Raw genomic sequence first — 21,541 nt, forward strand, 5'->3', positions numbered from 1 at the left:
GGCGTTTTTTTTCGTTTCCGACGGCATTGCCATAGCATGCCTTATGCAGGAAGCACGAGAGTTCATCCACGACTCGCACTCCTTCAACCTCTCGAGCAACATGTGGTTGCGCACGCCTCACTAGCATCGGCCTTCCTAGTCTGAGGTAAGGGGCACGCATTGTAGGCCAAAGCATTTGACCGTAGCCTCCTCCCCGGCTTGCGCTGCACGTGCACTGCACGGCCGTAAGACATTGGCACATCGTCTCCGTGTCCCGTACACGCTCGCACGGGTGAAAAGACGAAGGGGACGGCGGAAGCATTGATCCATCGTCATATGCACGCCCTCTTCGCAAAGACGGGTAGCTCTCAGCATGCCATGTGGCCTTTCATCGTTGGGTTTTTCTTGTCTTAATACGGAAACGACGAAAAAAAAAACGACGAGCCGAAAAACAGAAAATAAAAGAGCCGAATAAATAAAATAAAAACTAAAATACATATGAAAAATACATGAAGGGAGGAGAGCAAGCGGAGAGGGCTTGCCAACACTAGAAACAACAACAACAACAACAGAAAAAAAAAAAGAAAGCGTGAAAAAAAAGCATGGAAAATAGTCTTTGAAGTGAGAGGGTCTTGTCATTGTTGTTTTGGGCAGCGAAATGGGGCGTGCCGTGGTCGGGTGGCAAAGGATCCGAAGTCATCTTTTTTTGTATGTGCGCGCGCGCGTGTGTGTGTGTGTGTGTTTCGCACAAAGCGCGCCGACTGTCGCGCATGATCGACGACATCGTTTTTTTTTCGCAAAACTTCCTTCGCCCGCCTCTTCCGTTCGTCGTACAGCCTCGACAATGGACCCGCCACAAGCCATCGGTTCTTTTTTCGTTTATGCTGTGTCCATGCGTGCTCCCCGCAAGCACGGCGTGCCGTAAGTCCTTCTTCTGAATCACGTGCAAAGCATGGACATGAGGGTGCACATGCCAAACAAAGAGAGGAAGAAGAAAAAAACTCCAGCACACGCCAGTCCGCTAACACGACAGCGGGAGCCATCGAGAGAGAGAGAGAGAGAGAGAGAGCGAAAGCGAAGAAGACGAAAAAGAAACGAAGATGTGCAGCGGAAAATGTACTTGCGACGCGAGACTCATCGAACACGTACCCAGGATTCGTAGGGTGGGGAGGAGCCGAACAGAAAAAGAAAAAAAAGGAAGTCGAGCAGCAACACCGAACGAAAAGGAGAAAAGGAAAAAGGAAGACAAAGACGGCTGAGGTACAGAAGAGAAAAAAGAGTCAAGAAGAGAGAGTGCAAAGAGCGAACGAAGTGCGCTACACTTTCGCTTTTGTTTCGAGCGCGATCGCTCCGTTTTTGTTGTTGTTGTTGTCGTGTGCGTCTTTTTCGTTGTTCCTCCACTTTCTCAGCATCTCGCGTTCTTTTTTGTGTGACATCGGTGAGTCCGACCGTTGCGGCCACCAGCGATATTTCTTCTCGCTTCGTCTTGCAACACGTCCTTTCATGCCTTCTTCGGTGCTTATCTCTTTTTCCCTTTTGGCAACGCCACCACCACCAAACACTACCAGCTACCGCCACGCTCGCCTCATCTTTTTGCAATGGGCTTCACCAAAGTATGCCTTTTTCTTTGTCATTGCACTTGGTGGGAGAGGGAGGGGATAGGCCAGCGTTATTGAAGTCGGCAAAACAACAAAACAAAGAAAGCAGATACGACCCGTGGCACCTTCTACCCACCCCATCTCATTTTGGCCCCGCCTCTCCACCTGTCTTTGACATATCCTCCAGAACAACGGAAAAAGTCATACAGGTCACACACATCAAAAGGCAAGAGCACCTCACACACACAAAAAAGAAACGAAATTGCAGGCGATCGCATTTCATGTGTGCACACCAAGATAGATAGAGGGGGAGGAAGGGGGGGGCAAGGGGTCACAAGAGGTCGTATTGGGGAAAGACTAATCAGCTGCATCATGGAGGGGAAGACTGATTAATCGCGTAAAATCTAGAGAGAGGGGGGGGGGTAGCAAGCAAACAATAACACAGGATTACGTATGAGGGAGAATGTGTGTATATACTTCTTGTCAAGTTCTCGGAACAGGCTTGTGGAAAGGGGGAGGCTAGGTGAAGAAAGAGGTGATCGAGTGGTGGTGGTGGTGGGAGGGAGACGACCTACGCTGGTGTTTGTTTCATGCGGCTGCACTTTCTCAAGAAACGATCAAGAGAAAGAGCAACAAAAAAATACAGGAAAAAAACAAGGAGCGCGCAGAAGAGAGCTCGAACCGAAAGCGATAAACAAGAAAACGAACACACACGCACACAACAGAAGCAGGTGATGCGTGTTTTTCGTGAATGTGGTCCTCGGTCGGGTGCGAACGAGCAGATCTCTGTGTGCGTGCACCGTTGCTTTTTTCTTCTGTGTCCCTGTACCAACGCGAAAGGGTCCGCGCTCTCTTCTCATTGCCGCACCTGTCTCCCTCCCTTCGCCCCTGTCGCCTGCTTTGTCATCGCTCACGCCACATCAGGAGGCTTGTACCTTCCTGATTCAGCTCGGCAGATAACAGACTTTTTTTTCCCTTTCCGGGGAATCCCTCATTGCCCGAGTGCACACGGATTTGCTGTCGGTGTGGTTCGCTGCGCAGAGAGAATGAAGTTCAGAGCTGCTGCAAGACGCTTTGCCACCAGGCATGTGACGTTGGCGGGCGCCACATGACAGCAATCACGTGCCGACATGCAAACATGAGTGAAGCGTGGACTCATAGGCCGAGGGAACGTGCGTGTGCGTGTATGAAAAGGGGGGAGGGGAGAGGTATGAGGCAAGAGGAATCCTGCATTTCTTCTTGCGCCTTCTATAAACATTCCTTTTTTTTTGCCTCATGCGCTTCTCCCACTTGCTTTGAGCATGCACGGTATTTCAGAGAAGACAAACAACCGAAAACAAACAAAAAAAAACACAAAACGAAAGAGAAGACGTGTGTGTACGTGTGCGTGCATCGATACATATCTATATATACATATATAGATATAGATAGATGTATATACGTTACATATATATCGCGGTTGTCGTTTGTTTTTCGCTTGTTGTTTGTGCTCGTACCATCAAACACGTAGACAAAAAAAAACGAAAACACAAAAACAGGCAAGTGGAAGCGAGGCTTGTGTAAAAGGCAAAAACGAAATGACGAACACAACCAAGATAAAACATACATGACAGAGAAGATGAAGCACGCAAGCGAAACCTCAGAGAAGGAAGAACAACAAAACAGAACCGGAAGAAGACGAAAACAAAGAAAACAAAGCAAAAAAAAAAAGAAATCAGAAGAGACAATATGAGTGGTGGAAAGGAAACAAGCATCGAAAGCTACGAGCGAAACAGCAACGAGAAGAGACGTGAAAAAAAAAAACACAAACCAAACACACACACAAAAACACAAGCGAAAGAGAGAACAAGAGAGAGAGAGAGAGTGCGAAAGGAACAGGGACATAAAAAAGATGCTAGGGAACGACGGAAAACAGGGCAAACAAAACCTTCCCCCCCCCCGAAAAAAAAAAAACGAAAACGAAACTGGTCTCGTAAGCTGTAAGTCAAAGAAAAAGAGCAAAAAAAAAGAAGAGGGGGGGGGTGCAAGCCAAAACAACAAAAAAAGATGAAGCAACCACAGAGATATGAAGAGGAGAAGGGGAGAAGGGAGAGCAAGAAAAATTGGTGTAACAATAGAAAGCAAAAGAGAGAAGTGACAAAAAAAAAGAAAAACAGAGAGACAAACCCAATCACACAAACACACCAACAGGGAAAAAAGCAGAGGACAACAAGCGTCAACAAAGGAGGTGTGTGTGTGTGTGGTGGGGGGAGGGGGGGGCAAAGAAAAAGAGAGCTCGCACCAATGGAGCCGCTGCACGAGACACACTGAGGTGTGTGCGCGCTGAGCAGAAGAGAGAAAGTGCGCAAAGTAGAACTAGTGATCATGGAGAGAGGAAGCGAAGGAGGCAAGTGTAAAGTACACTGAGAACCGAATACGCTCCCTGCCCGTCACCTTTCTTTTCATTTCTGCTTCTTTGCGAGTCCTCACTCCTCCCTGTCTCTGCAACTTTTCATCTGCTTGTACTATAGTTGATGCGTGTTGCCTGTCACTGTTTCCTTGAAGGTACGAATTTGGTGTGTCTTTTTGCGAATCTCTGTTTAGTGTTCCGGTTGTCCTTGAGTGCGCGCGTGTGGCAGCCACTGTCGTTGCGGTGAGCACTCTTTCAATTTTGCTACCGCATCGCCACGACTTCCCCCAAGAACCGCGTGCGTTGGCTGCTATGGTGCAAAACGTTCCGCTTGCTTTCGACTGTTCGTTCGGGAGGTTTTAAAACATGGCTGAGTGTAGGCGCTGTGTTCACATGATCGCTATTCTGCTTCATCAATCAGCTTCGAAGTCACTCGTATAACTCAAGTGCGTGTTTTTCTTTTTCGTTGCTTGGCCTTCGCGTATGTTCGAGAAAGCACAACGGAAGCCAACGACAGACGAAAGAAACAAACACAACAAGAGAGAACAACTGCCCAGCTGATGGACCGTCACTGCAGCACCCCCACCCTTTTTTTGTCTCTCCGCCTTCCGTGCGTAAAACGATCCTCGCAGGAGGAGAGAGTGGCGATAAAAAGAGAGGAGGCAGGGAGCGGCAAAGAGACGGAGGCCGGCAGTTTCAAAAAACAAAAAAAAAGGTGTGTGGGTGGCAAAAAAAAAAACACAATTCGCGTCCTCCGCGCCCTGTGCACACGGCGTCGTCGACTGATTTTTTCGGTTGCTTCTTTGATCTCTCGCATGCGATAACGCAGAGTAGGCATCGAGGCGGATGGAAAAAACAAAATCACCGTTGACGCGCGCACATACCCCACCCACGCACACCACAAAAAAAAATGCAGAGCACACAGCAAAAAAAAGAAAACAAAAAGAAAACAACAACAAAGGACATTGTATAATGGCAACGACGCAGTTGTCGCCCTCCTCCTTGCGCGTGTTCTCGCTCATGCACACGGTCGGGTTGGTGCACAGAAAGAGAAAACCAAAGCAGCGCGCTTCATCAGCTGGAGCAAAAAGCAGTGGGGCGCAGACAGTCGACGTTTCGATAGAGGACCAAGCTGCCACGGTGCTAGAAAGGGAAGGGGCGAACGATCCAGCGTGAGTCGAAAGGCGAACACGGCCATCTACGAGCTGTGACCTCCATCAGTCCCTCACCTATCGAGTGGAGCAACGGTGTCGTGGCGCCCTCATAGAGCGAACCACAAGCTCCTTTTCACCTTCCCTGGCGAGACACATGGTGAACCCAAGGGCGAACGAGAGAGCCATTCAGCTGAGATGAGCGAAGTGCAGAGCCAAAACACAACCACAAACAAAAAAAAACGACACACCAGCCGCATTCCGTCAAAGAACCAAACGAACAACAAAAAAGAATGTATCATTGACGAAGCTGAGCTCACAGTCGGAGGAGAACATGAGCAGTAGGGTGTGGGTGGGGGTGGGGAGAACAGACGGTGTAGCTCTCTCTCTCTATGCATATGTATTTTGCAGCCGCGAGAACGATGATAGGATATATATTGATAGACACATATGCAACCGTCACTCGTCTACGCGCAGGTCAACAGCGCGCAGACATACACATCCCATAAGAACACGCAACTGCTCTGCCTACTCCCTCATCACTTGCGAGCGAGCCATGGAGAACACAAACATCCTTGAAAACAGAGTGAGTCACCATCGGAAACCGAATGTCAGAAAGAAGAAATGATCATTCAAAAATGTAAGACAGCTAGCGTTGGTAGACTGCTCGAGCAGACGCGGTGCGCACGCAGCATCCAGTTGGCAAAAGTGATGATCGAAAACAAGACGAAGAGAAGAGCTCAGTGTAGAACACAGAGGACAGGCACGGGAGACGATACCCTACTAGAGCAGCGAGCGGAAACGCACAGTGATGGCAAAGCAAAGAAGCACTACACACACACACACACAGACACACCGTCCTACGTGCCTCCAATTACTCTTTCTCCGGATATGCGGGTGTGTACTCGTGCACAGACACATATCAGCACCCACATGCACGTGAGCGCATAGAAAAACAAAATGAGGGCGGCTTTTTTTTACAGGAAACTACCAGTGCACATATTGTTAAGCGAGGCAGGACTGGAAAATTGCTGCACCCATGAACAGATGCACACCTGTGCGTGGGAGAGCATTGACAGCAAAGTAGCAACGACACATGCAAACACCGAGAGAGAGAGAGAGAGAGAGAGAAAAGCGATGGAGGAGACAGAGGCGAAGAGTGGGGTGATGCGCGCATAGGCAGAGGAAGTAGCGTCGTGAGAGCGGACTGCGACAGGGACAGGAACAACCACGACAACCAAGAACAGCAAAAGAAAACGGAGCTTAAACAACCAAGAGACTAAAAGCAAGTACACAAACACAGGAATAAACAAGGCAGACACACAAAAAAGGGCAACCATACGAAAACAAAGCCGCATAGAGAGAGCAAGAATGTACGTATGCGCTTTCGCGGACGTGGGACCGGGTACGCGCATGCGTATGGAGGGCGCACGTGCTAGCCACGTACGCCCTCCATACGCATACAAGAGGCTGCACGCAGAAAGCATACACAGCGCGACAGGGGCTAAAAAGTGACACCAAGCGAAACAAGTTTGTTTACGTGTGTGCCATCATTCTCTGCCACATGGCGAAGCAAAGCAAAGCAAAAAAACAAAATCAAAGGCTCAGAGGAAGCGAAACGGAAGTGAAAACAACAAAGAACGAAGAAACAATGCAAGGGAAAGCGAAAACTACAAACAAGGCCAAAATCACGGAAACCTAGTTACAGACAAGAACCGAAAACGAAATCCCCCCTCAAAAAAAAAAAACGAAATGACCACACACACACACACACACATGCGTGGAAATACAAAGCTAAGAAAATACAAAATAGAAGTCGAATAAATAAAATGAAGAAAAAAAAGGTTTCCTTAATCGATCATAAAGCGAGAGAGAGGAGGAGTGAGAGGCAAAGGTGAGAAGGGGGGGGGGCGAAGAGTCAGGGAAGAGACGAGGCGCAGAAACGCCCAGTTCGACGGAATACACGCAGTTTCCAATAACGAAAGAGAGCCCCTGGAGCGTTGAGAAAGCGAGAGCGCACGAGGAGGAACTCCTCGTGCTCCATCTAAAAAAAAATGGAGCTCTCTCTTCCAGTGAGTTCACGATAGATCGTTATTCCTTAAGTAGTAGCGTCTTTTTTAGTAGACTTTTACACGGAGCGCGGAGGTAGAAAGGTTTGCTTACGCGGTTTTCTCGTAGGCGATCCAGTTCACGCTGTAGGGGTCGAAGCGGAAGCGCTTGGGGTACGCCGGCGGGGTCGTCAGCTCCTCAGCTGCCGCTGCGGCTGCTGCCAAGGTCTCGGACTCCTTGAGGGCGACCTCGTAGGCCGGCGGGGGCTGTCCAAACACAACGCGCTCCGACACGTCACCAGCGGCGTCATTAGACTGCGTATCGCTCAGCTGGGCACTCCCGGACTTGGAAAGATCCTCGAAGGTCAGGCTGGCGGAGCTCTTCGCAGCCATCCGTGCCGGCGCGTACGCGGCGGGGGAGACAGGCTCGCTATGAGAGAAGGCGCAGCTATCCCCAAACGGGCATGTCACACCGAGGAGGAAGTAGCGGCACGCCTTCGTCTTCAGCTTTGTCACGTCGATCTTCTTGCTCAGGTGGGCTAGGGGGGACATGGGCGACAGCGAGTACTCAGCGCCGGCCACGCTGGCCTCCTCGTACGACGGAATGCGAGAGAGCTGCATGATGATCTGTGCTGGGTATATTTTTTTTTTCCGTTGCTTCCTTTTCTGCTGTTGCGTTCGCGAAGAGAATCACGCAAAACTGCTTGTGGTCCGTGTTTGGTGTGTGCGTAGATCGCGTCCGTGTATGCGCAAGAATGAGACAGCACACAAATCGAAGCACAACGTCCGAGGCACACTGAGCGAGAAGCGGGGCACTAGAAACAAGGAACGCACAAAAGCAAAGTCACTGAACTGGAGAGAGCGAGAGGGGGAGGGGTGCGGGTGGGGAGTGACTCGGCGAAGGCTGATGGCAGAGTTTTGTACGAAAGAAGGGAGCGGAGGGTTGAACCTTTCAGGGTGGGGAGCACAGAGCGTTGAAAAAGGAGGGGCAGAAGACAGAAATACTGAGAGCGCGAAAATGACGACGAAGAGAATGAGGGCTGAAATGGTGAGGAGCTGAAGAGGCAACGAGCTGCTTTAAACGGTGGTGAAAGCGATGTTGGAGTAGGGGTAGGGGATGGCTAAGGGACACTGTTGCGCAAGCGAAACTGCACATATCCAGACATGTGGTGCACGTGTACATCAGTTTGTATGGTTATATATATATATATATATGCGTGTGTGTGTGTGTGTGTGAAGGTGTGGGGACGCACGGAGGAGAGAAACGCATGTGTAGGAAGAAGAGGGCACGGAAAGGGGACCAGTCGAAAATCAAGCGAATCGAGTGAATTGGTTTCGTACACGGATGTCAGCATGGCGTCTAGTCAGAGATTTTGCATCCAAAAAGAGAGAGCCTTAAGTGTAGGTCCCCTTCTCTCTGAAGAGGGGAGGGGGGGGGGATGAGTGGGGCGGTGCAGCAGCGCTTTCAAGCGCATTCGACCACCGCAGGCACGAAGCAATTATACTCCTGTTTCGCAGGGACGACATGCGCCATGGGCGTAGTTCTTCTCCCTCTGCGTGCTCGTGGACTTCTCGGCTGCGTCAGCTGACGCAGAGCTGCGGTTCAGCCTCACTGCCGTTCCCGAATCGCCGACGCTATGTTGTACCTTCACTTTCGTTTTTGGTGTCGAGTGCAGGTTGCGGTGGGGGTGGGGATAGGCGGAGGAGAGGGAGGGAGGGAGTGCCTCCCCCTACGCCACAGAAGAAAGCGGCGAAGAGGAGACCAGCAACAGGAAAAACAGTCGTGAGAGGACAATACACAAGGACGAAGCAAACCGCAAACAAAATACACGAAAAGCGATGCTGGAAGCACGTCGTTGCCCTGGCGAAGATATCTGGCGGGAGTGCCTTTGCGGGACCTGCGGGGTACCTCTACGTTAGAGCCTGGGCTGTCGAGAATGGCGGCGGGGCACCAGAGATGTCCTCGAGCGGCGGCGGCTCTGAGCGCGTGTTCGCCTCCGTTGTCGCCGGCGCCGTCAAGGAGAGAGCGGCGGCTGCTGCGCCAGGGTGGGTGTTGCTGCCGGCGGTCAGGTAGCCGCCAAAATGGGTCTGCACAAGGAACATATCGTGGCTCTGATTCTTATATTTGGTCCACACAAGGCTTTTATCCAGCAACGCCTGAATGTGCGGGGTGTGCACATCGTCCGGGACGGCGAGCAGCGCCTTGATAACCTTGACCAGCGCGGCGCGAATGGTCGCAGCGCTCACATCCGCTGCCGCGCTAACCGAATCTGGCAAGCCTTCTTCCAGGTACTTCAGCAGTCTTTCGGGAATGTGGTCGCGCAGCGCGTACTCGAGCACGCGAGAGCGCCGAGTTGCGTTGCTGAGGAACCCCTCCAGCGTCTGCAGCGCCTCCATAGTAAGAGCGGGGTACTGCTCAATGACGTTGACAAGCGAGGGCAGCACATCCGCAGAGCTGCTGGTGGACTCGACGCACGCGGCAGAACGACTCATCTCCCGCAGCCACCGCAGCGAATAACGGACGACTGCCTCGTTGGTGGCGTGGTCCGCTGTCGCAGGAGAAAGCAGCCGATCGACCTTGCTGCCGTAGCCCAGCGACGTCATGTAGTCACGAAGCCCCGGCGAGTTGCTCAGCAGAATCTCTCCCGCCTTGGTCAGCAGCTCGAGCATGTCTGTGTCCGGCGCAGCAGCAGCGTCGCCGGAAACGGCCGCAGTCGGCGAGGTTGCCTTGCTCGCCTCTTCCACAAAGCGCTCCAGCAGCGACACCAAAAACTCCTTGGGGTGGCGCACCGCCCAGCCCGGCTGCTGCACGTACAGCGCCACGTACACGCCGCCAACCTGGAGACGGCGCAGACGGCGATCGGCGCTACCAGCGTCACCGCCGCCTCCATCGAAGCTACTGTGCATGGCGCCCCTACTGCTGCCGGCTGTGTCCGATGGCTTCCAGCACGCAAGCCCGTCGGTGGAGAGGGCGGCGACAATTTGTCGGCGGCTCGCCTGTAACTGCTCTACCAGCTCCTCCCTCTGAGATTTGGTCCACAGCAGCTCGGGGTTCTCCTGCCACGCGTCCAGCATTCGGCACGCCTGCTTCACGTTGTCCTTCATCATCTCCAGAAACGCCGGCGGCAGGTACTTGGAGGAGCGGATAAAGAGCTGCGGCCCGACTAGCCGATCCTCGTAGCCCTTTGCCAGACACCGACAGCACTCCTCGCGCACCTTCTCCCGGGGCCAGGTGGCGTACACGGACAGCAAGAAGATATAGAGCCCACGGTCAAGGCTCTGCTGCACGAGGGTGCGGTGCGTAAGCATGAGCCGAATAAGCGTCAGCACCGCATCCGGCTCCTCTGATGAAAGCGCCGAAGTGCCGTGTGCTTCGTCGTGGCGTCCCAACATCCGCTCCAGCAAGAGCACCACAGCGGTCATGGCTGTCTCGACCGTCGAGAGCGCCTGAAGACAGGCGTCCGAGGAAAGAAACTTGGACAACGCCTGCGCAATCTCAACAAAAATGGCGCTTCGCATATCTTCCTCGTTCTCCGCCGCCGCAACGCCTGCCGTCTCCACGGCGAAGGAGGGAGTCAGGAGAGCAACCAGCGACTTCATCTGCTTGGACGCGGTCGCAGAGAGCGTCTCGGTGTAGCCGCTGCTCAGCAGTCGCAGTGACTGAGCCGCCAACAGCGGCGCCTCCCGCAATGTAATCCGACTCGATGAGGAGGGCGGCGCTGGTCGCGCCGCCGCGTCGTTGGCCTTCGCGCTTGTCGTGTCAGCCTCTTTGTTAAGCAAGAAGAGAAGCAGAGCCATAAAGAAGCCGACGGGGTTCTGGATCGGATAGTTCGGCTGGGCAATGAACAGACGCAGAAAAACACCACCGACGACCACCTCGCCCGTGTGCAACGAGTAGGCGAAGCCCTCGACGCTCGTGGACAGAGAGGGCAAGTCGGTGGCGCCGAAGGCGGCCTCGCAGAACTGCTTCGAGTTCGTCTGCAGTAACTCCCCCAGCTCGGCACGGCACGAGTTGTTCCATAGGAAGTACGGCGTATCGGAGTTGGAGTTCAGCAGCATCAGCACCTCCGCTTCGCTGTCCTGCTGCCGCTCCATCTTGTAGAGAATGTAAGGGGTGAGGAGTCGCTGCAGGAGCTCATACACGCCGGCGTGCCGCTTCGACTGGGTGTTGTCGTCAGCAGTCCCTTCCGCCGCTCCGCCGTCACTGGCCGCAACGTCCTCCCCGTCTAGCGCGGCGGTGCCCACGGCGTTGTCGACCGCAATGGAACGGAGACGCGAAATGCCAGAGAGGGCGTAGATGGCGTGCAAGGCGAAGATGGCGGCGCGGTTGGCAAAGAGCTGCTTGTGATGCTCCTCATCGAGGCCAACGCCGGCCTTGTCGAGGGAGGCATCGTACGAGAAGAGCGGCTGAAGCAGGTGCCAGACGCATCCGTAGCGAATCAGCTCCGACTGCATCTTCTCGCTACGCGACTCGCTCGCGCACGCCTGCGTACACGCCCGCGACAACTCCGGCGCCTGATAGTAGGAGATACCTTTCGCCGTGAGGTACGGAATCTGCTCCTCGCGCAACATCTTGAGACGGCAATCCGGGAAGCGGGCGCTGATGGAGAAGGTGAGCATGCAGTGCGTTGCAATCCGCACGTGCACCTCCGTGTCATGCGAGTTAGGTGTTATTAGGTCGAAGCAGTAAGTGGCGATGTCGGCGAGGAGGTGAATTCCATTCTCCTCCTGCAGCTCGTCGGCATTCAGCGGGGCGTTGCGGATCGTGAAATAGCACAGCTCCGTTGCCGGATCGAGGAGAACGATGTCCTTGTGCAGCGCATCGGGAGCGCGGAACTCTGTCTCGATCAGGCGCAGCAGCAGCCCGAAACCGGCGTACTTGTACTGCCGCAGCGTGGCGCCGCAGCGTTTGTAGAGGATGGTCTGCGCCTTGAGCAGCAGTGAGATGTTGTACGGGCTCGGTTCGCTGGATTCCACCGAGTCGGCCGCCAAGAATTCATAGGCGCGCTGGACCTGTTCAAACGCCTCCCGGCCGTTGGGGTTCTTGTCGGGGTGGTAGCGTGCGGCGAGCTGGTAGTAGGCTTTGCGCATCTCCTGCTTCGATGGCTGCGGCTGTAGCTCCAGGATTTCGTAGCATTTCTCCCGCGTCAGCGAGGACGGCTGCTTGTTCAGTTCCTCCCGCCACCGCTGCAGCACATCGGTGAGGAAGCGCACCGCGTCCCGTACCGGCCAGTTTGGAAAGCGCAGCTCGTCGCAGAAGTGGCGAAGATAGTACTGACAGCAGAAGAGTTCCCTCTGCAAGGACTCGTACTGCACCCCCACAATGGGACAGTACTGGTAGACAACGGTGTTGTTGCCCAGCAGCCGCGGCGTGAAGTCGGCCACGTGCGCGGCAACCTTGGTCGCCAGGTACTGTCGCATGGACGGGGACCAAATCGCCTCCGGGTTGTCGTACTCGCCGAGCAGCACGTCCGCGAAGGCCTCGGGGCCGTGGTGGGTGAGGTAGCACACCATTGCCGGCGGCAGCAGTGGCGCCAGAATGCTGTCGCGCACCAAGTCGTTCGTCCCCGCCGTGTACTGGAAGGACTGTCGATGGTGCGTCGCGGCAAGCAGGCGGCACATGGGCAGCACATCCGACGCAGTGTAGAGGCATGAGAAGAAGAAGACGCCGGTAAGAAAGAAGCGGCCGACGAACGGGTTCGCCTCCATCAGCGATAAAAGAAGCGTGTGCACCCGCGAGCACACGCCGCTGTCGAACGTGAGCAACAGCTGCACCAGATGAGGAAGGACGGGGGGGCTGCTGAGGATCCGCTTCACTTTTGGCTGCGGTTGCATGATTGCACCCTCGTCGTTCAGCGATGGATAGTGCTCGCACAGGAGAAGAAAGACGTCTAGCACCGTGCAGGTCACCTCTGTCAGCGTCAAGATGGAAGGCAGATCGGCGCTCAAGACGCCCCAGCGCAGCTGCGCGACGGCGCCGAGCTCGCGCCAGCCTGGCATGCCCTGCGCCCACACCTTGCTCGTCGCCGTCACCTCGCCCTTCTTGTAGAGCTCCTTGAGCTCGGAGAAGGAAACGGGCCCGGCCTTGGCGCCATTCTGGGTGTAATGCCACTCCTTCTCCCGCCCCTGCATCTCCTCGAGACTGCCAGCATACTCGATGGTGTTGGGCACAGACTTCAACTGTGGCCGGTCGATGTGCAGGTGAGCCACCGTCACCAGCTCCATCAACGGCGCCAGGCCGTCGTGGTCGAGAAAGAGCTTGATGTTGTGGCGTGCCTTGAGCAGGTGAGCGAGCAGCAGCAGCAGGCGGTCTCGCATCATCGGGTCCATGGTTTTTTCCAGCATCTGCAGCAGGAACGGCACATCATGAAACTCGCCGATTTCCTCCGCGTAGTGCGTGTACAGCAGCGCCAGCCCGTGCAGGCACTCGAGCTTGCTCTTGGTGTCCTGGACGAGCAGGAAGCGGTGGTACATGTCGTTGAAGAACTCCCGCGGCCGCGCGATCATCGGGTGGGCGTCCTCGAACAGCAGGCGAGGGTAGTGCTGTCCGATCTTGAGCTCCGAGTCGAGGCTGTGGTAAACGACCTCGAACTCGGCGTAGTTCCATGCGATCAACTTCTCCCGACGCATGTCGATGTATTGCCGGAACGCATCCAGCTCCGCCTGCACGGCAGTCTTGAGCTCTGCTCGGGTGGTGTGGTTCCAGATGAGGTCCGGCCGAAGGTGGTCCAGCTTCGCTTGATAAAAGAACATGCTCCAGTTGATCATCGGCATCACATTCACGTTGCGCACGCGGTACCGCACGCGGCCGCCGTCCGGGGAAGCGGGGTCCACCGCGTACGAGCCCGCGGCCGCTGTCGACCCGTTGCCAACGCCACGGTTGGCCTCCAGCGTGACGTCGCGCGGGTTGAACGATTTCTTGAACCAGCCCGTCTTCGACTCACGGAACGCCGCCGTCATCTGGGTCACCTTCTTCCGCTCCTCGAGCTCCTGCTCATTTGGTGGCGCCTGCTCTTGCGACTGCAGAAAGTTCAAAAGCGTGAGGGGCACCATGCGTCGCAGAATGTCCTGTGTCGGCACGTGGCCGTGCGCCCAGTAAGCGATGAGCCGCCGCGCCAGGTCGCGAAGCTTCCGATTCGACGAGAAGAGTGCTGTGTTGAACTGCGTCAGAATGCCTCCTTCTGACAAGGCGAGCTGCTGCATGCGCTCAAACTGCGCCTTGTCGCCCTCCTCCATCACCACCCGAATGAGTTGGCCAGCGGTGTAGCGAATAATGTCGCATGTGCGGCCCAGTAACTTGAACAGGTGCCGCCCCAGAATGTCGACCAAGTCTCCCAAAATGCGCTTAAAGTGCGCCGGGTCGGTGGTGCTGCTGTACGGTGGGCAGAGCGCGAACTCGAAGAAGAAGAGCAGCTCCAACACTAGCAGCGACGCGCTCTCGTTGGGGATATGATCGCGCAGCACCTCCATCAGACTTCGAATAAAGCCCTCTGCGCTCAGTAGTCGGTTCTTGTTCATGGACTCGTGCTCAATCTCGTAGTGGTTGTGGAACGGGGTCATGAGCGTGTTCAGGAACTCGATCACGGCAAACGAGACGGCCAGGTTGTTGAGTCGGAGCGCCTGCACCGAGTAGACACCGACGGACTTGAACAGCGATGGTACCAGTGCAATGGAGCTGAACCCCACTCTCGACACGGAGAGGCGACCCAGCGCCTGAAACTGTTCCACGATGAAGTGCTGATTCACCGCGTCGAGCGTCACGCCGCTGCTACCGCGGCTGCCCTCACTCGCATCACCACCGGACGGCTTCACCCACGTAAAGTGCTTCAGCACCGCTTCCACTGCGTTGAAGATGAGCTTCTCGCGATTCTCCGAGAACAGTCCGTCTCTGTTCTCGCTCCACGTCAGCCCTGTTCTTGGGACGTTGGCGTTGAAGAGCTCCAGCGAAGCCATCAGGCCAGCTCTCACGCTGTCCTCTGTCGAGCCCGCCGTGTCGACTGCGACCGGAGCGCCGGCAAGACGACCTTCGACGAGCCCTTTCAGTAGCAGGCTCTCGACTTCCTCGGTAACGGGGGTGTCGAGAGAGGAGAGTCGGTTGCGGCGCAGCAGTGGCCGCGCCATGACACACACATTTCCGTCACCGGCGCTGTAGCACGCTGTGAGCACATGCGCCAGAATCGTGTCGCGAGCGGGTGATTGGTACGACTTCATGACCGGTGAATCCTTGAAGAGGATTAAGAAGCGCTGATCGTCGTCCTCGCAACGCACGAGGGCAAAGATGGAGTGGAGAAAGTGTGCACTAATCGGGTTGTAGGTCACGGGGTCGCGCTCGACAATGGCAATCGGCGTGGTGCTCAGCAACCGACGCACCGCGCCGTCGCGCTGCTTTGGGGAGTGCTTTAGGACGCTGAACTCTTCCACGGCCTCGAGCGAGTCACGGCGGATGCCAAGGCGTTCGGAGTCGAACACGCTCTGCTGCAAGACGTTCATCTCACGATATCGCGGCAGTCCAATGTACTCTGTCGCGTTCCGGTAGATCGACTCGATCAGCAACTTCACGTTAGCGACGTCGTAGAGGTGCATTTTCATTTCCGTCCCGTACGCGATGACGATGCTGCCCGGCCGGTCTGCAATCGTGGTGATGCCCCGGATACTGCAAAACAGATACTCGCCGACTTTCTCATACTCTGGCGGTGCGCCCGTCCCGTATTTGGCGGCTGTCGGCGATGCCGACACTTGCGAGCTTGCAGAGGCGCCACCGTCAGCAGGCGCGTTGGCACCCGTATCGCCTCTGATACGGCACAGTTGCTCAACGCCAGTGGCTGTCACCCGTAGAGTGCATGGTCGAAGCGTCTCATTGATGGTGTACTTCATTGCCCAATATACCTGTACCGTTAGTGAGGCACGGTAGTTGCAGTCGAAACACAGTCTGTACCGGTTCACATCCGTCAGAAGCTGCGCCCGCTCTGCGTCGGTTCCGCACGAGAAGCGTAGCTCCTCTGCCCTGCTGCCGTTGCTTTGGGTGATAAGCAGGAAGTGGCCATTGCCGACGCCCTCGGCAACAATGCTGCGCACGCTCGAGGTGTAAGGCCAGTAGTTCGTCAGTTTTGTCAGTGACCGCACGTCGCACGTGGCGATGCCCTGTGGACCTACACAGAAGATTCGCGTGTACTTGCCTCTCCACGAATGCTTCGTCACGGTGTAGCACGAGGTGAACGATCGGTGGTCGAGCGGCGCGCTGCTTGCAGCCGAAGCGCTAGACACGACACTGCTGATCGTTGTCGACATTGTTGCCGGAGAAAATCGTTAGATGTTCGTCACAGTGCCCAAATATAGATATAGATAACCAAAACAATCGACCAAAAATAAAAGAAGACACACAGCACACACCGAAGCTGGCGGGCAGACGGTGACGTCAACACCCCCACAGACTATCCTCCCCCTCGCCAGCACAAACGAAGACAACGAAAATGACCAAGAGACACGTGAAACAAGAGAAGCGACTAGACAAAGGCGCTGGATGCCGTGTCAGAACGGGGGACAGCACCGGCGTAAAATAAAGACGGCTGGCACTGGCATGGACGCCCACGCTGAGCCGTCGACAGTGGTGTATCCGGAGCTGTGCCAGAGAGTGAGTGTGACGCGGTAGAGCGCTGAGAGACCACTGCTTTCCCAGTTTGCCCGAGCCACTCGGAGAGAGTCGCACAGGGGCACGGTAAGAGAGCCCAGCAGCGGAAGACAGGATGCAGTGATGATCTTTCGCAGTAAAGGAAGGGTAGAGGAGGAAGCGGAGGAGGTGCCACTCGATAATGATATGGTGGTGCGTGCTACCTAGCGTACGGTGGAGATCTTGCTGTTGTTGCTGTTCGTGTGTGTGCGTGAGTGTCGAAAGTGGGGCGGGGTTTAGCAGGGCGCACGAGACGCAAGCGGTGGCGATGAACCAAAGAAAACGGATGCGGAGGCGGTAGAAAGCAGAGAGAGGTGGTCGAACGAGGTCATGCTTCGCGCGTGGGGGGGGTGATGCGTGGAGGTTGGAGTTGTGGAAAACGACGTTGCATGACCATGCCCACAACCTTGATGCATGCTTCACGTGGACATGCATGCGGGCGTGCAAACATGCACATCTCAGTGCCGACTGTGGTCTCCGACAGGCATGACCGTGATAGGTTTTCCTCGTGTGAGGGTGGGGGTTTGTGATAGGTGGGTAACGGCTACTGCTACAACGCGCACTCCCGTCATCTCACAGAATACACGCAGGCGCAGCGCAAAGGAGCACCAGCTGGACGTGGCGAAGAAATTCGCTGCGGCAAACACACACGAGAATGTAGTTCGCACCAGGTGGAGTGATTATTCGGTTTACGTGTGTCCAATGCCATCACAAGTAAGTCAGCAAGCACACGCATACCACGGCCACAGCGGGCCACCTACCCTTGTAGGAATGCAACTGAATCCTGGTCCGCTAGGACGAGCCGTCCTGCCGTTGCGTCCTGTCAAGCTTCTGGCGGGATCTGCTTGACCATTCTCATCCCTTCTGTGCCATGCATGCTGCCCGATCGGCGCCACACGGAGACCGGGGTGGGCTGCACGCCTTGGATCCCCAAGCGGGGCCGCGTCCAGGGCCGTGCTCCAGCGCGGAGGCGATGGCGTCTGTCGTGCAGATAACAGGAGGTGGGCTAGGCGCATGGCGGGCGCGATCAAAGAGGAAGTTGATCAGCCTCAGGCCATGGCCCTCTGCAGAGCCGGCCTGTACGCTTGCCTCGTCCTGACGCACGAGGCAAGTGGGAAGAGGAAGCACGAAAAAAAAAGAGAAAGCACGGACACGCACAACTCATTGCATGTCTTGAGATGTCCAGTCACGAGAGCATGCGCAGAGCAGTGTATGAGCATTGACAAGAATGAGCAGGTAGATGCATTTTCTACGTGAAACCGGGCCACAAGCACGGGTAGACGCACATACACTCGCAAACGAGTGCAAGGCAACAGTAAGAGGAACACAACCTTCATTTTTTTCCATGTGTGCGTGTGCGTGTGCGTGTACGCCTGCCGCCAAGCGGATCATCCCGTCTTTTCTGTCCTTACGGCCTCCTTTTCCCGCCTAAAAGTACATCTTGGCGACCAATCGGGACGTCATAAAGATCACATCCAGAATAAGAAGAACGATAAGAAAGACGTCGGATCCCAGCATGAAGAGGCGATACCGCCGGCCTTTGATATGGCTGAGCTGCTCAAGGAGCGTGTCACTGCGCGAGGTAAACCACGACAGCCGCGACTCGGTCGTGTTCTGCTGCTCGGCCAGGTCATAGTACCCCTGCAGCCATGGCGCCTCCCACAGCACATCCGGGATGTCGTGAGCCGACTGGATCGCGAGTTGAGCCACGGCGATCTCGCCTTCGAGTCTGGCAATGCGCCGCTTCGTCGAGTAGTAGTCGAGCAGGCTGGTAAACTCGGCTGGGGTGGACAGGATGTGGCGGTGTGACCACTTCGTTATGTATTCGAAGTAATCCACCCCGGCAGAGCGGCCCAGTGAGTGGGAAAAGGTGAGCATAACGAGACTGCGCGCCGGCTCGCTCGCCGGCACAAGATAGTGGTCAAAGCAAAGTACCTTGGCAAGTCGATCAAGGGCCGGTTCGACCGCCAACGGCTGAAACCCCAGTGCGGAGGGCGTCTGAACGACCTCGCACTGCTCATCCAACTCATACGAGCACCAGATAGGGAAGAGGGCATCAATTTCAGCTTGCGGGTAGCGGTGCACGACTCCCTCGAACAGATGATTTGAGGCGGACAAGAAGTCGTCGTCCACCATCCAGTGGTTTGTACGGTCCATGCCCCACCACACAACGGCGCCGTTCGAAAAGAGGAATAGGTCAAAGCAGTTCTCACTGGACACGTGCAACACAGCGTGCGCAATCTCCGTCTTGTAGCCGCGGCGGTGATAGACGGTTTCCAGCGCATCCAGGTCTAGGCGTTCTGCGATGCAGCTGTAGCTGACGCTGCCGATGTGTGCCGCGAGCGCTTCTGCAGAGGGGAGGGACGGCTTGCCGGTTCGCCGATCCGCTGCCGACTGCGATCGGTGCGCCGCATCTCGGCCTGTGCGGCGCCCGTGTCGCTGGCGTGAGGACAGCGATGGCGAGTGCGGCGTCGCGCGGCGGACCTCCCGCGCGAGGGCGTTTGTGCGGATGGAAAAGAGTCGCCGCAGGCGCACGCGGTCGTCCACGGGGGACACGACGAAGATAGACTGGTACGACTGCAGGTATTCTTTGAGCGGCCCGTACGTGGCGGCGTACTGTGCGTTCCACTTCATCTCCTGTTCCATCTCTGCGAGTGTAATGCTAGCAGTGGTGTTCGTGATGACCAGGTCAAGCAACCTCGTGCGCGGGTCAGCAGGCATCTCCGTCTTCTGCATGCGCAGCCCCAACAGAAGTGGGGAGGTGTCTGTCAGAGGCCGTGGCGCCAAAGGAGGCGCACCAGTCGTAGCCGCAAAGCGCGGCGCTGTGGAAGGGGCCGACGTGAACGGAGTCACGCTAATGCTGTCGTCTTCGATGTGCTGCAAGCCGCCGTCGCCACTTCTCACGTTCTCTGTCCGCAGATCGGCAGTCTGCAAAATGCGGTCTTCGGGGAAGTGGCGACTCTGGGACCAGGTCGACACCAGAAGTTCATCCTCCGCCACGCCCTCTGCCTCTACCATGCCGGCGCCAAGCCCCGACATCATATCCATTGCATCCTCACGGGTAGGGCTCTCTGCGCTTGCGAGGTATGGCCCTGCATTTTCATCATCTGGAAGGAGGACGCTGTGGCGCTCATCCAGGGCGAAGTTCTCGTGCGAGTGACGGCGACGGCCGGAGGCGCGAGGCGCTGTAGTAGAGGGAGAGTTATTGTAGTCGTCACCGCGATATCTGCTCCGCACGCGTCTTCCTGACCGTCTGCGAGGGCGAACCGTGATCTCCTCTTCCGCTGTGGAAGAGGTGGAGGTGGAGGTGGAGGTGGAGGAGAATGGCGTGCGTGCTCGATAACCAGAGTGAGTGCTGTCACGAGCTTCTGAAAACGGGTCCATTCGATTCTGCACGCGACACGTAAGACGAATAAAGCAACCTCCAAAAAAAAAATGGCTACGCACGGAACGGAGCGTGGTTCTGCTTAATGGCACAGCGACTTCTCAAACGTGAAGGCTTTGTATGTGCGTGTGTGTTTTGGCTGTTTTATGTGGAAAACAGCGGAAGGGGGTGGCAACCCACACACCGAAAGGAAGGGAGGGAGAAGGAATAAAGCGAGCAAAGCATGGCTAGTAACGGCCCCACGGCGACCCTGCGGTCTGCGCCGCCATTTCAAGGATCGGATGTAGATGCGTCATCGCGCACGCGTCGCTGCCAAGTACACGCAAGTCTGACACACATACCGTGTGGTGCAGCGCACGCATATCGCCTACATCTCTTTTTGTGATGAGAAAGTCGAGATCCGGACGACACAACGACAGGCGATTTTGTGGTGGCACTGGCTCGTAGTGTGCCTCCAAGCGTATTTTTCGGTCATTGGCGGGGTCGGGGTGGGGTGGGGTTCACACGAGTACTGTCTCTCTGCAAGACGGGGCGACGCCTCCACTGTGGGGCGCATAGCAAGCGCCCGTTTTTTCCGTGGTCCGTTATCGAAGCCACGAGACTGAGGTAGTTCAGTGCGCGTGAATGGGAGCCCTGGCGCCTCTCGCAGCCGTCTCTGGAGACGAGCGACTGCTTCTTGAGCGGGTATGAGAGCGAGGAACATGGACAGCGATCAGTGCAACAGTGCTCACCAGCATCAAGCGCGTCCCCTTCAGTACCAACGCACAGCATCACGACGACTAAGGTTAGGGTACGCCTAGAATGGCCAGCATGCAGGCAGAGACGTGGCTCATTCGCGGTGTCCTCTCTGCTTGGCGAGCACGAGAGGAAACGCATCGCTGGAGGGGCACAGGCGCACATGCGCGCCAGAAAAAAAGGCAAACAGCAACAACAACACACGAAGGGCTACACACGCACGCAGACACCCGCATCGACAAAGCCAAAATGGCACACGTTGAGGAAAAACACGAAAAGGACGGCAACGCGAGCGTGCGCGCGCTAGAGAAACACACCCAAAGTGAAAAACACGCGAAACAAAAACGTAACACAGCAAAAACTAAGTTAGTCGTCACACACGGCGCAAAGCAGCCGGCGCGGCACACGCGCGGGGGCACACGGGAGGGAGTTTTTGTGCGCTGACCCCCCTCCCTTCCCCATAGCATCAGGCGTACTCATGCCGAGTAAGTGAAAGGCAAACCCTATGGCGCCCCCTTTGTATACAGAGAGAGAACGAACAAACACAAAAAAAAAACCTAGAGAAGAGGTTCCGGGAGCAGGTGCGGCG

The 21,541-nt window shown here is 55.8% G+C and overlaps 3 protein-coding genes across 3 annotated transcripts; all 3 read right to left on the reverse strand.

The window, feature by feature from the left end:
* Positions 1–7,276: 7,276 nt before the first annotated feature.
* On the reverse strand, positions 7,277–7,786 carry LMJF_30_2200 (conserved hypothetical protein; the record flags this gene model as incomplete). The annotated part of the gene is made up of 1 exon (XM_001684773.1): positions 7,277–7,786. One exon carries the CDS (start codon positions 7,784–7,786, stop codon positions 7,277–7,279), a length of 510 nt encoding a protein of 169 aa, XP_001684825.1.
* A 1,290-nt stretch (positions 7,787–9,076) lies between these two features.
* On the reverse strand, positions 9,077–16,453 carry LMJF_30_2210 (putative endosomal trafficking protein RME-8; the record flags this gene model as incomplete). The annotated part of the gene is made up of 1 exon (XM_001684774.2): positions 9,077–16,453. One exon carries the CDS (start codon positions 16,451–16,453, stop codon positions 9,077–9,079), a length of 7,377 nt encoding a protein of 2,458 aa, XP_001684826.1.
* Positions 16,454–18,260: 1,807 nt separating this feature from the next.
* On the reverse strand, positions 18,261–19,880 carry LMJF_30_2220 (conserved hypothetical protein; the record flags this gene model as incomplete). Its single annotated transcript, XM_001684775.1, has 1 exon — positions 18,261–19,880. One exon carries the CDS (start codon positions 19,878–19,880, stop codon positions 18,261–18,263), a length of 1,620 nt encoding a protein of 539 aa, XP_001684827.1.
* Between the last annotated feature and the right edge of the window lie 1,661 nt (positions 19,881–21,541).

Source organism: Leishmania major, chromosome 30 (assembly GCF_000002725.2).
Source record: "Leishmania major strain Friedlin complete genome, chromosome 30".
Taxonomy (NCBI): domain Eukaryota; phylum Euglenozoa; class Kinetoplastea; order Trypanosomatida; family Trypanosomatidae; genus Leishmania; species Leishmania major.